The 14,616-nt window shown below is 38.3% G+C and overlaps 1 protein-coding gene across 3 annotated transcripts in view; it reads left to right on the top strand.

Moving 5' to 3' along the window:
- sorl1 (sortilin-related receptor, L(DLR class) A repeats containing) overlaps window positions 1-14,616 on the top strand; it is a 101,616-nt gene that overhangs the window by 24,574 nt on the left and 62,426 nt on the right. For all 3 annotated transcript variants that reach the window (XM_040130649.1, XM_040130651.1, XM_040130650.1), the window contains exon 6: window positions 5,533-5,713. In XM_040130649.1, coding sequence (XP_039986583.1) covers window positions 5,533-5,713 — 181 coding nt within the window. The remainder of the gene's footprint in view (window positions 1-5,532; window positions 5,714-14,616) is intronic.

Here is a 14,616-nt window from a genome sequence, read left to right as displayed (position 1 = left end):
ATGGTGTGAGGAATGTTTTCTTGGCTCACATTGGGCCCCTTAATACCAATCAATCACGCTTTGAATGCCACAGCCTATCTGACTACTGTTGCTGACCATGTGCATCCCATTATAGCCAAAATTTATAATCTTCTAACGGCTACTTCCGGCAGGATAATGCACCATGTCACAAAGCATAAGTTGTCTCAAACTGGTTTCCTGAAGATGACAATGAGTTCATTGGACTTCAGTGGCCTCCCCACTCACCAGATCTGAATCCAAACCTTGGGATGTGGTGTAACAGGAGATTGGCACCATGAATGTGCAGTTGACAAATCTGCAGAAATTATGTGATATAATCATGTCAACATAGAGCAGAATCTCAAAGGAAAGTTTCCAACAGCTTGTGGAATCCACGCCACAAAGAAGTGAGGATCACATTCAATAACTGTGATCAAGGTGCCTTGACACCTTGATCAGGGGCTCTACACCAAGTTAAAATAAGTAAAAAGTTTTTTTTATGCGTCCTTGCTGGCAGCAGCTGAGACCATCCATCCATCTGTCCCATTCTCGTGGACCCGATATCTCAGGAACCCCTTGAGGGAATTTCTTCAAACTTGGCACAAATGTTCACTTAATCTCAGGGATGAAGGGATTAGAATTTGGATGTCAAAGGTCAAGGTAACCGTGACCTCACAAAACATATTTTTGGCCATAACTCAAGAATTCCTACGATAATTATGATAAAATACACTTATTACCTTTTTATTAGATTCCTTAAAAGTCTTCACTACATATATAAGTCTGGACAGACATGGATATGTAAACTGCAACTTGACTGACTGGCGGAGACATACAACCACGAGACAGTAATTCTAGTTTCGTTCTACCCTGCAGTTATTTAGATGACTGTTCCCTTTTAATGTGAAGGCGGCACTGGTTAGATCCTATTTGCAGTGGTGACTGTTTGTCTTTTAGGAAGGGCAAGTAAGTAAGCTCATTACTTACTGTTAAGGGAAATGTACTGGATTTTTAAATTTGATGCCCTAGTATATCCATGTTTAAATGAGTAAATAGATTGTAAGCCTTCATAATCAATGACCATTATCACCTTTACTGATGTGGCTATATTATTTTGAGTGATATGATTTTCAATGTTATCAGTATCTCTTAATTTTATGATTTTAATGTTGATGTATGTTATTTCGTAATGTTGCTATTTCTGGTGTGAACCAGGTGAAAACAATCTGTTTTTTTACAGTCTCTGCCCTGACGAAGAGTCAGTGAGGTCGAAACCAGTCATTTTTTCTAACCAAAATGCTTGACTAAAATAAGGCCTTTTGTTACATCTCCTCTCCAACAGTGCCTGAGGAATATCTTCTTGTTTATTATTGATGTTTGCATTACATCCTTTTTTCATTTTGTGCACAGCAACTTGTGGATACCTCCTCAAATTGGCTTTATGATCCATAGCCCCTGGAGTTCTGGCAGGATAAATGGTACTTTTGGAAACATGACATAATGCAGTTTGAGTCAACTAGTATATGTTTTCTGTTTAAAACTGTGTACTTGAATAAACACTTTCAAGTGTCAAGTGTTAACAGTGACCCTGCAGCTTCAAATTGTAGCTACAATTGTGTTTGAATGATCTACTTTTTACAAAACACAACACAACTCACTGCAGTTAAACCTAGCTTTTCAGCTCCGTCTGGGATTGATTTGTATTATAACATAAACAGACCACTAGTATTTGCTTCTCTCTGAACAAGAGAAAAGATTAGACCTGCTGTGAATAAAAATAGTCAATTTAATAGTGATGTATAGTCTGCTATAATGTAATTTGATAAAAGCTAAAGGGTAGCCTTTTTTTTTTTTTTTTTTTTTTGGAAGCCTTTTTAGCTGCACTACTGCAAACAGTCAGACAATGAAATCGGTGATTGCATATGCTTTTTGCTTGCTAAATGCTTGCGCAATCTCAGTCTGTTACTTTAAATTTAAATGAAAGCAGCCAGGGCACAGGGCAGTGCTTCAGACTCTGGAAAACAAGGTCTGAGGGAAAATGAGGAGGCAGCCCTGAAGAACTCCGTCGGACCACTCTCATGTCTGTCTGTTGATAAATTAGCATTCAGAGGAATATATGTCTCCCACTTCCTGTCTCTGCATCTCCTCCTGTCCACGTAGGTGCTACATGGAAGTGCCTTTAGACAGATCGCATGGAGGCTGTAGGTCGCCCTCACCGCTGCTCCTCGGTGAAGCTAAATTAATTTTTGCTCTGTCACTGATAACAAGATAAAGCATGCACGCACACACACCTACAGACATCACCTAGATCATGTTCACTATACTGAGAATTGAAGGGCAACCGAGTAGAATTCTGATACAGTGGAACCCAACTACAGGAAGAATTTTTTTTCTTTGTGAGAATAAGTGTTTATATCTGATATACAGCACTTCGTACTTATAAAAGAATGCATGGAACAATGTATTTAGGGCAAACATTGTGGACTCAAACATATATCTCCATGCCAATAATACAACTTCGAACATGCTAAATATTCACAAAAAATTTTGAATTGAAAGGAAAGCAGCTTGAATGGAATTTGATTTCTGAGCAATGGAAGCAAGTGAAATGTCTTTTCATGGATAAGCACTGAAGGCAGTTATTGCGGCTATGTGCATTGGCTCCAATGCTACACTGCAGGCTGTGGTGTAGGTGATGTGCCCCTTCGCAAAATATTACTAATGCATCAGTACCACGTGGGGAGTACAAGAACTGTGATTGGCTGCTTGTGTTTCCCTGTACAAACTACTAGTAGTAGTTTTCTCCTTTTCTAACAAAGCAGTTAAACTGCAAACCTTGTGCTCAGCACAAATGCTGCTCTGTATGATTGAATGAATGTAGACAGAATGTAAAGATACTTACAGTGGGGAATATAGAGTACAAATAAGGATTGATCTTAAACTCCCCCACCCGGGTCGGTCCCCAACCCAGCTCTCTGTTCTCATTGCTTAGAGTCAGACTTTTGTTTAGTAAAAAAGACCAACTTAAATATCGTCTCTTTATATTCAACATTCAAATTACCTATCAAACATGGGGAAAAAAGTCAGTTGCTAATGAGCTGTTCAAAGTCACACTCAACAATGTATTGCACAACAGATTGAGCCTGGTTACCCTGATCTATTGTTTGCTTTATTGCCCTTAAGTAAACTAGGCTATTGTTGTTTTTTGTTAATGCCAAATTGAGGAAACTAGCAAACCATGCTGAATGGATAATCACGATACCAAACCATTTTAGGGCTAATGTGTGAAAGCACTTTGGATTATCATAGATGGAAAAATCACGGATAAAGGTATTGATGTTTGCTTACTAAAGTGCAACTGACTTACTGTAATGTTAGCTTGTCACATTAGCTTGTTATGTTAGCTTGTCATGTTAGATTTGCACGTTAGCTTGTCACTCAAGTGAGGCAACAAATAAATAAATTTGGGGGCATAAACTGTTGTTAACCTCAGATATGATGCCTTGTTTCAGAATATATTTTTGTGTCACAGTATATGAGAAGTCAAAAATGGAAAGATTAACAAATTTATTAAATTAAAGCAGTTCAGTGTAACAGAGGGTGGTATTTTTCCTATAAAACCATTTCAGGAAAGCCCTAGTTGAATGAAAAACAGGACTGGCAGAATAATGAGAAACTGCCAAAACAGTGGAGGAAGGCTGTTTAGGAAGTAGTTAAAAGGGGCACAGATTAATTCAAAGGAAGGGACAGAGACAGACTGCGAATAGCCCTCCATGCGCTCTCAGCCCAGACAGTGTCCATCAGTTGAACAGGGGCTTTTGAAAGAATGCCACAGAGGCCGAGCTGAGCCGAGACACTGCTCTCTCTGTGTTTCTCTCGAGACTCCAGAGGAAAACACGCTGATTTCGAGGGCAGACGATAAGAAGCAGTCAACCTGCTTCATTCATTCTGGCCAATTCTCTGTGCCATGGTTTCTGAACAACCCTGGTCATAAATAGTTTGACCACACTGCTTTTCGAGGTTGACAGATAGACGGATATTTTCAGTTTTACCATGCAGATAGTCTGTATTTTGTGCTGAAATTCATTATCTTGAAATTTGGCCATCTCTATAGCAAAAATATGACAAGGATTCCTTGTTAGTGCGAAAAGCTTCTGAAACGGCTCCGTGAAGGCCAGAAACATTCAGTTATTTTAGCTAGTATAGCCGCCTCCCAAGACAGAATTCTATTCTTTTTTTTTCAGACTGACACAAAGGTGTCAGTCTGAAAAAGTGTGAGCATTTCACAGAATATGGGAGTGAAAGTGAAAGAGGATGTAAATGTGAAAAATTACTTGCTTGCACTGGTGATTGACTTTGTTTTGACACCCGGATTGGCCATATTCTGTACACTCCAGCAGTAACAAATCTCTTATCTCTCCTTTTGTCATTAGCAAAGGACAGTGTGCAAAACATGTAGCTAATAGCTTCTCATATTCGACCCTTGTTTTCATTGCTTAGAGTGACAGACACACATCTCCAGTGGAAGCCCATATTAGCTGTCGCAAATTAATGTTAATTCTATCACGCATTTTATTTCAGTGTGGCAGATACATATTTAATCAACATTTAGGTAAATATAAGTATCAGAGATATCCAATATTAAACGACTTGGATTGGGATCAAAACCTGATTGCGTCATCCCTAGTTTTCAGACAGCTGTGAGACAGGAGTCGAGGTTATGAATGTCTTTTCAATAACCTGTGTGAACTTGTTGTCCTGTCAGCAACCAAGACAACTTGTAAGGTCAGAGAGCTATTGTGACTAACACTGACGTGTTCCCAGCTTGCAAGTGTATCAACTGTTAGCTCACTAGCGACAGTATGTCACCAACAACGTCACCAAGCCTCCGGCACTGCCTAATTTATGAAGGTGTTTGGATGAATTTTTACATTTTACACTTCACGAGTGTTGGGAATATCAGGTAGATTTTGAATATCTAAATTAATAAATGTTACGAATGTGGTCAAAATTGCGTATAAAATCGTAAAATGAATACGGGCAAACGTAAGTAAGTTTTAAATTTTTAAATACAGTTTGCTTAGAATCAATTTAGACAGCAGGATTTTGTGATCATATCATCACAACAGCATTTTGAGTATGAGACAGTGCATGTTAAATGCAAGCCCATAAAGACAGGATATAGGACAGGATTCCCCCTTGGAGGTTGAGAAGGAGGTTTTACTGGATTTCATGGATGGAGGAGGGAGTGTTGAAATTTTTATGTAGGTTTACTGGTACTCCATTAAGTAACTAAAAATACTCTGTTTGGAAGGAAGTAATGGATTTCAGTAGAAATATGCAAGAAAACCAAAAAATGGTCATATTTTGGCATCCATAAACACTCTGTGTATGTTATCTCAAGAAAAACCGGCTAACAAATTGGATCTTTGTCCTCCCTCCTTCACCTGCCCTTGCTTTTTCAACCCCTCTAAAATCCTTCCAATGCCCCATCTTTGTCCCTTCCTCCTGCTCTCTTCTCCGTCATCCTAGGGGTGTGGAACCCTATGACTCCCCAACCACAGTGCTGGTCCAGAGACACGAGCCCCAGGGGGTCTCCACTGTTCTCAGCAGCACAGACTTCTTCCAGAGTGAACAGAACCACAGAGTGATCCTGGAGCAGGTGGACAGCTTCCAGATCCGAGACAAGTACATGTTCGCCACCACCACACGGGTAAGAGAGGCAAAAGTTATGAAAAACATGTGAAGTAAAAAGTAGTTTTATATCTGATATATATGACACAACTGAGACCCTAACTGCCTTACTCATTTGACTTTAATTAAAGGTAGTAGGGTCTGTGCCGAAGAGAATATTTTGCCCTCAAACCCGCATTTTGGCAGTGTTTCCACGCATATAAAAATATTTGACCTAGTAATGATGATGACCTTTATTACAGGGTAAAATTGTGCTGTGATGATGAGCTGGTTAATAGCTTGAGTCAAACAACAAAAAACTGACGACAGTTTTGATAAATAAATCAGGTGATCCTTCACTTAAAATGTGTAAAATTTTCTCAGTTTTGTATCATTGTAAATGGGTCATTAGACTGCTGATCCGACAATATAGGAAATTCGAATCGTATTAGGTATGAAGTGATGGACACTTGTAATTATATTTATACTGTATGCACTACCCTAACCCATTTTCTAGATTAAGATTTAGCAAATAAATTTATAATGAAAAATAATAAGTCGCAACCCCAGGTTAAAATGTTGTACAGCGAAAGTCCTAGTTTGTAAACCTTAAAGGAGTGGCTTAACATTTTGGGAAAGACATTTATTTACTTTCTGCCCGAGACTGAGATATGAAGACCAGCACCACTTTAATGGTCTGTGCCTTCAATGGAGTCCGGATGTGGTTAGCCTTATGCTTAGCATAAAGACTTGAAACAGGGGGAAATACCTAGCAGGGCCCTCCAAAGTTAAAAAGGTAATCCCTTCATCACTTTTTAAAAGCAGAATAATTAAAAAAGTACACAAACAACAATTTGTACTTTAGATCGAGTTATGTGTTAGAACTACCTGTTGGCGAACGACAGCCATGTGTTATAGCTGTAGTTAGCATTACGGAGTCTTGTTGTCACAGTGGGTTTGAACATGTATCTGGCAACCCTTGCTATTGCCAGAGACACTGCACAGAGGTGCAGGGCAGACGGCTAAACTGTGAATTGTTATGCCATGTAACTCCCCCTAAAACCACAACTTTTTGTTTTTACCTTTATGTTTGTATACAGATTTAACAAATTAGATACAATGTCAGTCTTTATGCTAAGATAGGCTAATCCCACCACAGCTCTAGCTCCATAATAAATGTGCAGACATGTGAGTGAGTGTATTTTCCTAAATGTATTTTTTTCCAACATACTGCTCAGGAAACCTGAAAATGTAAGTTATTCTTAAATTAGCAACACGAATTATGCTCCTGCTGAAAAAATATGGTCCAAAATGATTATTCCATTTCCTCTTATAAGGTAAATACGTGAACAGAAATTGTGCATCTGAATTCATTGTTAAAGCATGTAAGTACACAACACTCGTTTGTACATACATATACCCATTTCAAATGTGTCCCTAAGCTGAACTTCGCCTATTTGGACATACCATATTTAAATGTGGAATATTAAAGTGTGCTGATGACATTATTTTTAAGACCCTGTTACTCCTATTAGATTTTGAAACTAAATACTTCTCTGTTATTTGCCATGAGAATAGCTGGCATGGTTGAAAGGCATTCACTGTTATTGTTGGAACCAACTTGTTCAAGTGGGGCCTTGATCCTTGTCAGAGTTTCTGAGTAAAAGCAAATAAAAAAAACCAAAACTGAATTGTAAAATAATAACGCTCTAAAGTAATGGTTGTAGGAGTGGGAGTAAATTAAAAAGACAAAGAGTATGCGTTGTTTGTCACCCCTGATTTCTCTGGTAGTTCTGCAGATTTGTCTGCAGTTTTCCCATTGTTAGATAGATATCATTCCCCACTTAAAAGTGTCTATTTAAACTGTAGCAAAAACCAGTAGTCAGAAATGTAATGTAGCATCTTAAACCGTTTCCTGCTGTTCCAACTGTGCACTTGCATACAGTTTTTTTTAAACCTACATTGTATTGCTGCAAAGTTTAGCGATGTAGTGATTAGCCACTTTCCCACTTCAGCATACAGTAACCCGCTAAGTATAACAGATGTTAGATCAATATTTGGCTGGCTTTAACGTGAAGCACTGTATGTTTGTCGCCAGCGTTTGTGTCGTAGAAGTCTCATTTAGGCAGCAGACAAACAGACAGCAGAGCAGATGGAGAATATGGTTTGGATCTCACCTCCTCCCTTGTTTCACAAGCTGCCTTGGCCAGATTTGCTTTCCTCTACGAGATGCGGGTGGATGGCAGCCTTTAGCTGTAGTCTTTGGAAAAAGTTGATTGTAAGGAGAGGTCAGCTGTGAAGGATTTGTCTGATCTCATAATTAATATCAGATGGCTTATCGTATGAAGACAGTGCATCTAGCTGTACGTCAAATCAACAAAGGAAATCAAAGGATTGCATAAGCTATCACTGCTTTGATTTATTGATCATTTGCATGCTGCTTACATGCTCTCAAGTCACGCGTTTCAGTTCAACTCAACTATACCTCAGCTGATTGATATTTCTCTACATCATAATTCTCAGTGGAAAACTACACTAAATACGCAATGCTCTGAAGGAATACATTTACTACAGCTTTGTTGCTTTCTGCTCTGCTGTGTGCCAGTGACATTCATTGAGAAAAGAAAGTGATCTATCTTTATATTAAACTGTAAATGTCAACTGTTAGAGATGCATGATGCATATGGTGCAATTTACAGTGTACACAAAAAGCAGGCAGTGTAAAGCACTATAGATGTAACAGTATAATAATTCCCTGTGGCTAATGTGGTCGAAACTAATGAGTAAGCTAATTCCCAATTACTAATGTGGTCTAATAAGACACAGAGTATCACCCCAAAGAGCCTCAAATGTGGTTTTGTTTACTGCTGAGAATGTGAAGCAAGATGCTGGAAAAGCAGGTTTTGAGCCAAACACAATGACCCCCTTAAAACCTTAAAACATCCTGTTACTAAAACCTTCCTGCATCCAATTATTCCATCTGTCTTATCTAACTTGTGGCTGTTACCTGGTAAATGTGCATTGCAAACTGGTGTCTGTATGCTCAACCACAGATGGTTCATTAGCGAGAGAAATGCTAGTCTGTGCCGTTTTGCAATAAATGTTAGCTAGGATTGGATCTGTTTGCAACAGAAGGATGAGTGTGTCGGTTAATAAACAGTCTAGAGTTAGCTTCCCAGCCTCGCACATCCAGCTTGTTAGCAACGGATACACTTGAAGCACATCACATCAGTATCTCAATCACTTTGAGAATGAGACCTCTGGAACATTCAGTGCTGGGCAGCTACTTGTCCTGCCAGCGTGTGTGAAACTACAACATTAGCAAACAGAAGCCAAACAGGAGACCAAGAGATCGTGAGTGAAAGAGATCAGTGTTGTCTGACATCTCCAGCATTAATTGTCAGACATGACTTTCTGGAAGTTTGTCATTATTAGTGTTAGTACACAACTGCATAGCAATCACCACAAAATGTGTTATAAATAAATGCAGGTTTACTCAGATGTGGCTGCCGCGCAGTAAAAGGAAAGTGCATCATCTCTAGTGGGTTTTTATCTGACTGTCAGATGCAGGAAATTGTAAAGTTGTGCATCATCTTGAAAAAGAACTCTTTCACAACAGGATATTGTTGCACAGTGAAAGAACATTTTCTTACTGTTTTGGAAGCTGCTTAGAACTGGTATCAGCAAAGGTTTTAGCTGTTAGTTTCACTAAATGATGCCACTGTAGTTTTAATTGATGATAACGTCAAAACTACGCGCTGCTTGAGAAAAACCATCAGATAATAGTTGAACCAAATGATCCTTCCTCAGTCCACATACTAGCTTTTTCAGCAGCTTTCAACCCCATGTCATGGTCTTCATCAGCGGTTTCAGCTGTCACATGAAAAAAAAAAGGGTTGAAATCCTGTTTACTGTCGGCACTTGGTATATTAAAGATGCAACATTTTGATCATGGACCTTTGTCAGGCATCAAATGCAAAATGTGACACACATTTTGTACGTATGCTACAACTATATAAAAAGCGTAGAATAGTATAAATAGAAAAAAAAAAGAAAAGGATTCCTTTTTTTAAAATTGGCAGTCTCAAAGATTTTTATTTAAATAAATGTCTTCAGTTACTATCTATTGCCAGATGAGAACACAATGGTGATTGAGCCTATGGCCCACTGATGAAAGTATTGCGATATTTATACATTTAGAGTATTATGAACTGGGTGTCTGTGGCGACATTCCCAGATGCAAACCGAACATTTCCTACTGCTGCAGCTTCACTTTAGAGGCATTTACCTGGGGAAAGACAAATTGACTTTAATTATGAAGTAGTCAGGAAATGCAGTGTCTTAGAACTTACCGCTATCATTGATCAAAAATGCTTCTACAAAAGGAGACAACAGTCACTTTGGACATTTTTGGACAGTGGATCACTTTGAAATGCAGGGAGGAAAGGAGCAAGAAGGAGCAGCCACAGTGAGCTGTTAGATGAAAAGCAGCAGGAAACCAACTCTTTCCACTATGCCCTACTGTTCACAGACTCATGCTTTTGCATCATAAAATCAGATCATGCTTGCTCATAGAATGGCGGAAAAGGGCCAATTACTGACTTCTTTAATAAAAAAAAAAACCCGCATTTGCTGTTACCACCAGTAACTACAGGTGTCACTTAATTAACCAGAACTGAAATCTTCAAGATTGCCACTTTGATTTAAAAAAAAAATAAAAATAAAAAATAAAAATGGATTGGCAATGAAATGACAAAAAGCACAAAAAGGGGTTAGGGAGACAGGTCAGACTATGCAAGTCTTGTGTCTCGTGAGAACATCTTCATAACCTTGAAGTAAAAAAAAAAAAAATGTCCTCAAAATGTCAAGTCAGTGTTGCAGATGACATGAAAATAGCTCAGTTGTCACCACTAGCTAAATATGGAATTTCAATCACGTGATAACAGGTGATGAGGTCCAAGAGGTCTGTCTGAAAGCTGCAAAAAAGGCACTGAGTGGACATTAAATTCAGATTATTTTGTCAAACTATTTCCAAGGTCAAGAATGAACTTTTACGCTTTATACAGATCATAGTTTGCACTCATTGTAACAGTGTCGCCAAGACAGATAGTAGCTCTAAAATCCAAAAATGTATGTAGATTGGAGAACAAAACCTTCTCAAATTAGTCTGTGACCTAATACCGACCGATCCGGGGCTTGCTGACTTAGAATGACAGCGAGGCACTAAGGACAAGACGGTAAAGTAATACTGCCAACACATTTCTTTCTCTAGTCTTTTCTCTGACATGGTCTTTTCTAGAACAATTCATCAGTGCTTCCTGTCATGAAGGAATTCAGAGGAGAAACAGTAAACATTACTGATATCCCGATAAGCTCGAGACTGTTTAATGTTGACTTAGAAGTTCACAGAGATGGAACTGATGAGTGTTAGTATACAGTATGTGCCTCTCTCCTGAGTGGTACTGCCCTGTAGTTGTTTTAATCAACATGGAAAAACATAGTGAACTGAAACTGTCATAGTTACCATTATCAGGCCAATAAGATTTGGAAGGCAGCAATAATGCTTAAGAAATTTAAATGTATTACCTAAAAATATTTTTCTTTTCTAGATTGATTTGGGTTTTTTTTCCTTCTTCTCCGTAGTGTACTAAAAGCATTTTTCTACTAACTGCTGGTGCATACTATGTTAGCATTTTTCCGAACTAAAAAAATACAAAAACGTAAAGTGTAACTTTGAACAAGAGGTTGTGTCAAAGCAATAGAACTTTTGCTAAGTGAGAAAACAAAAAATTTGTATGGTCCTGTAAGACTGAAACAAATGGTTTTTGCTGTTCATATTTAGCACAAGCATTTGCTCAAGCTATCTAAAAATGTGCACAAACACATTTTAATGTGAGAGCACAGAGTATTATTTCCTGGTAGAAGGCAAAGGCTGGCAATATTTGGTTTATTGTAAGTAATACTAGGCAAAACAGCTTTAATTCAGAGCTGCTTAGCCCTATTTCGGCTTTACCAGACCCATGTTTATTTTGAAGAGATTTATGACAATTTGATTACCTTCCTAATGGAGCTTGATTAACAGTTTCAAAGCATGAAACTACACTGGACAAACCATTCCTTAATATGAGTGTTGTTATAACAATGATAACCAAGAGAGCAACTGTAACAACAAGCAATGAACTTGTAAGCCTTCGGGCATGAAGTGAAATTTGTAAGTTGGATAAAACTTTCATTGTCACAGTCATCATGTCAAGCATGTACAGTAAATACAAATATTTGGTCTTGTTTTACATTAAACGTGTTAAGCAAGTGAAAAAAGAAAAGAAAAATCAAAGCTGAGATTTTTTTAATGCTAAATATGTAAATAATAATATAGTTTTCATTGACATATGTCATGTAGGGTACAGTTTTATGTAACATAGTAATTAATTAAAATTTGGTAACTTTTTAGAGAATATCAGCCATTTCAGACGATTTGAGAGAGCAAGCCAGAGAATTTCAGTTTGATGAAAAATAGGATGAAGAGACATTAAAATCAGTCATCACTCTTAATGTCATGTCAGAAGACACAGTCCACCACAAGAGTAAGTAGACAAAGGTGGCTGATAATTCTGCTATGATAAAAGCTGTAAGCACCCACTTTTCAGTCACTGTTGAGGAGGAAGAAATACTGGGCAATATTGCTTTGTCTATTAGCTAACTTTAACAGTTTCTAGTGAAGTTTTGAGAAATGTAGCTAAACCTATTTCTGTTTCTGACTGATGTTAGAGCAGCTAGGAACAGTACGGTAACATTTACTGCTGCATTGCACCACGACATCATTGTTTTGATCTTTTGCAGCTCATGGGTCACAGTCAGCTGCCGGCGGAAACCTCGCTTCAACGTAGACACAGGCTACGGCCTAACAGCCTGGTTCCAGATATTGAATTGCTGAGGTGTTGTACCCATTGACAACTATTTCAACGAGTTGGAGAGACACTTTTCCAACAGCTTTGTTGCTAGGTTTAAAAGGAGCTACATCTTTTGGCAACATAGCTAGCCAGCTACCTAGCTACATCCATGAGCAATAGTGACAGAAAAATGATGACAAACGTAATCCGATTCTAACAGGATTAGAATAATGGAGTATCACAAGGGCTTTTGGCAGTGCCAAGCTGCTCAAGATAATTACAGAGGCAGAAATGGAGAGTTTTATCTAACAATAGGGATCCCGAGGAATAGAGTAGTAATCAGACATGTGGACCCCAGCCTCTGGTCCCATCGATGAGACCTGGGGAAGATATCTGCCTTAGTACATGTAATGGGGATGTTGATGAGGCCCATCCCTACTCTTCCCAGTTATCTGTTAGTCCTATATTCCTTCTCATTTAAATCTCGGATTCTCGGCAAAGAAGGTCTCAGACAGATAAAGAGAGAAAAACAGGAAGTGGAGACTGGAGGAGTGATCAAATTGCATCATACATTCTAGCGGCTTCTGAAGCTTATTATTATTTGCAGCTCCATAGAACAATTCAATTTAGTGAATGTCTTCTGAAGAATTGCTGCGGTATTGCAGACAGTATTGCTGCTCAGAATGAAGTGGTATTATTCATTTCCCACTCTAAGTCCCCCCACTTAAAACAATAAGCTTTACAAACTTTTTCCTCTCTTGTTTTTGCCTCTCAGGCCACATAGAGGGTGCCATCTTATTGGCTGAACTTGTACAGACCTTGAGAGGAAGATCTGCAGACACCAATTATAATATTCTCATAAAAAGACACTAAAATTGATCAGGAGTCAGTCAGTAAAGGACAGTGTTACTTTTCTTAAATATGCAAATACATTATCATCATCAGTAAAATTGATTTTTGCCCAGTAGGGGGCAGCACAACAAGGTGTAAAGACAGCATCAACATAATATCAACTAAGTTGATATGATGAAAATGTTGCAAACTGTTGCCTATTTATACGTCCAGTAGATCATAGCAACATTAGCATTAATTTATAGTCATGTCTCTGGTCTCCTGACAAATAATATTCACTCTCCTTTTAGCTCTGTTTTGGTCACCAAAAACTCCTGAGGAAAATATCTGGATTTTCAGCTGCTAAATGCTCCACTATGTGCTCCAGCTATCTGCTAACTTTGTCTGTCTGCTGTTTAGTGCTTGGCAGGTAGTGTTCAGTGGGTTTATGAGAGCTTTATAATTGAACACTTCTACCTGCTCCTGGGTGGAATGATGCTGCTATGACTGTATTAAAACAATACACCAATCAGCCTCAACATTAAAACCAGCTACCGGTTTTAATGTCGTGGCTGATTGGTATATAGAGCAGTTGTGGTTCATAAAACAAAACAAAGAGCTGTACAATGCTAAAATAGCTCTGTAGAGCTGAAGGGAACTGCAGTGTTGGTAATACTTCTCAGTGGGTTCATCTTAATGAGCAAACCTTTCCGATTATACGAAATAGCAATTTAATTTATTGTTAATATAAAAAATATTGATTAGAGCAGCTTTAGTGCAGTAATAGCAAATTTACCATTATAGTGGTAAACACAACCAATTTCACCATAATGTGTTACTTGCCACTGTGATATAACTATGTATAAATGCATGAAATAGCATCCACATAGTTTAGTTTTTTATTTCTACTTGATTGAAGAAACCCTGACTTAATCAGTCTTCCCATGTCTGATCCCAAAACTTTCACCCTTGAGAGGTACAGAAATATCAGAGACTGGAGATGAAGTGTGCAGGTTGCCGCATGCACATTTCTAGCTTAGCATTAGGTGATAGAAGACTCCTTAAAACTCATGATGTCCCTGTATGAGTAATATCTGTCTCGAATCTAATTGTAGTTCTTTGGACAGACATTAAGTGTTCAGCCTCAAATTTGAGATACAACCTGAGAGCAGAGCCAAAAAACAGTCTCATTCACTGTGTTAGTTAGACAGGGTAGAGGAGA

Source organism: Xiphias gladius, chromosome 7 (assembly GCF_016859285.1).
Source record: "Xiphias gladius isolate SHS-SW01 ecotype Sanya breed wild chromosome 7, ASM1685928v1, whole genome shotgun sequence".
NCBI lineage: Eukaryota > Metazoa > Chordata > Actinopteri > Istiophoriformes > Xiphiidae > Xiphias > Xiphias gladius.
The sequence above is the reverse complement of the archived record's forward strand: the minus strand, read 5'-3'. Positions and strand labels throughout refer to the sequence as shown.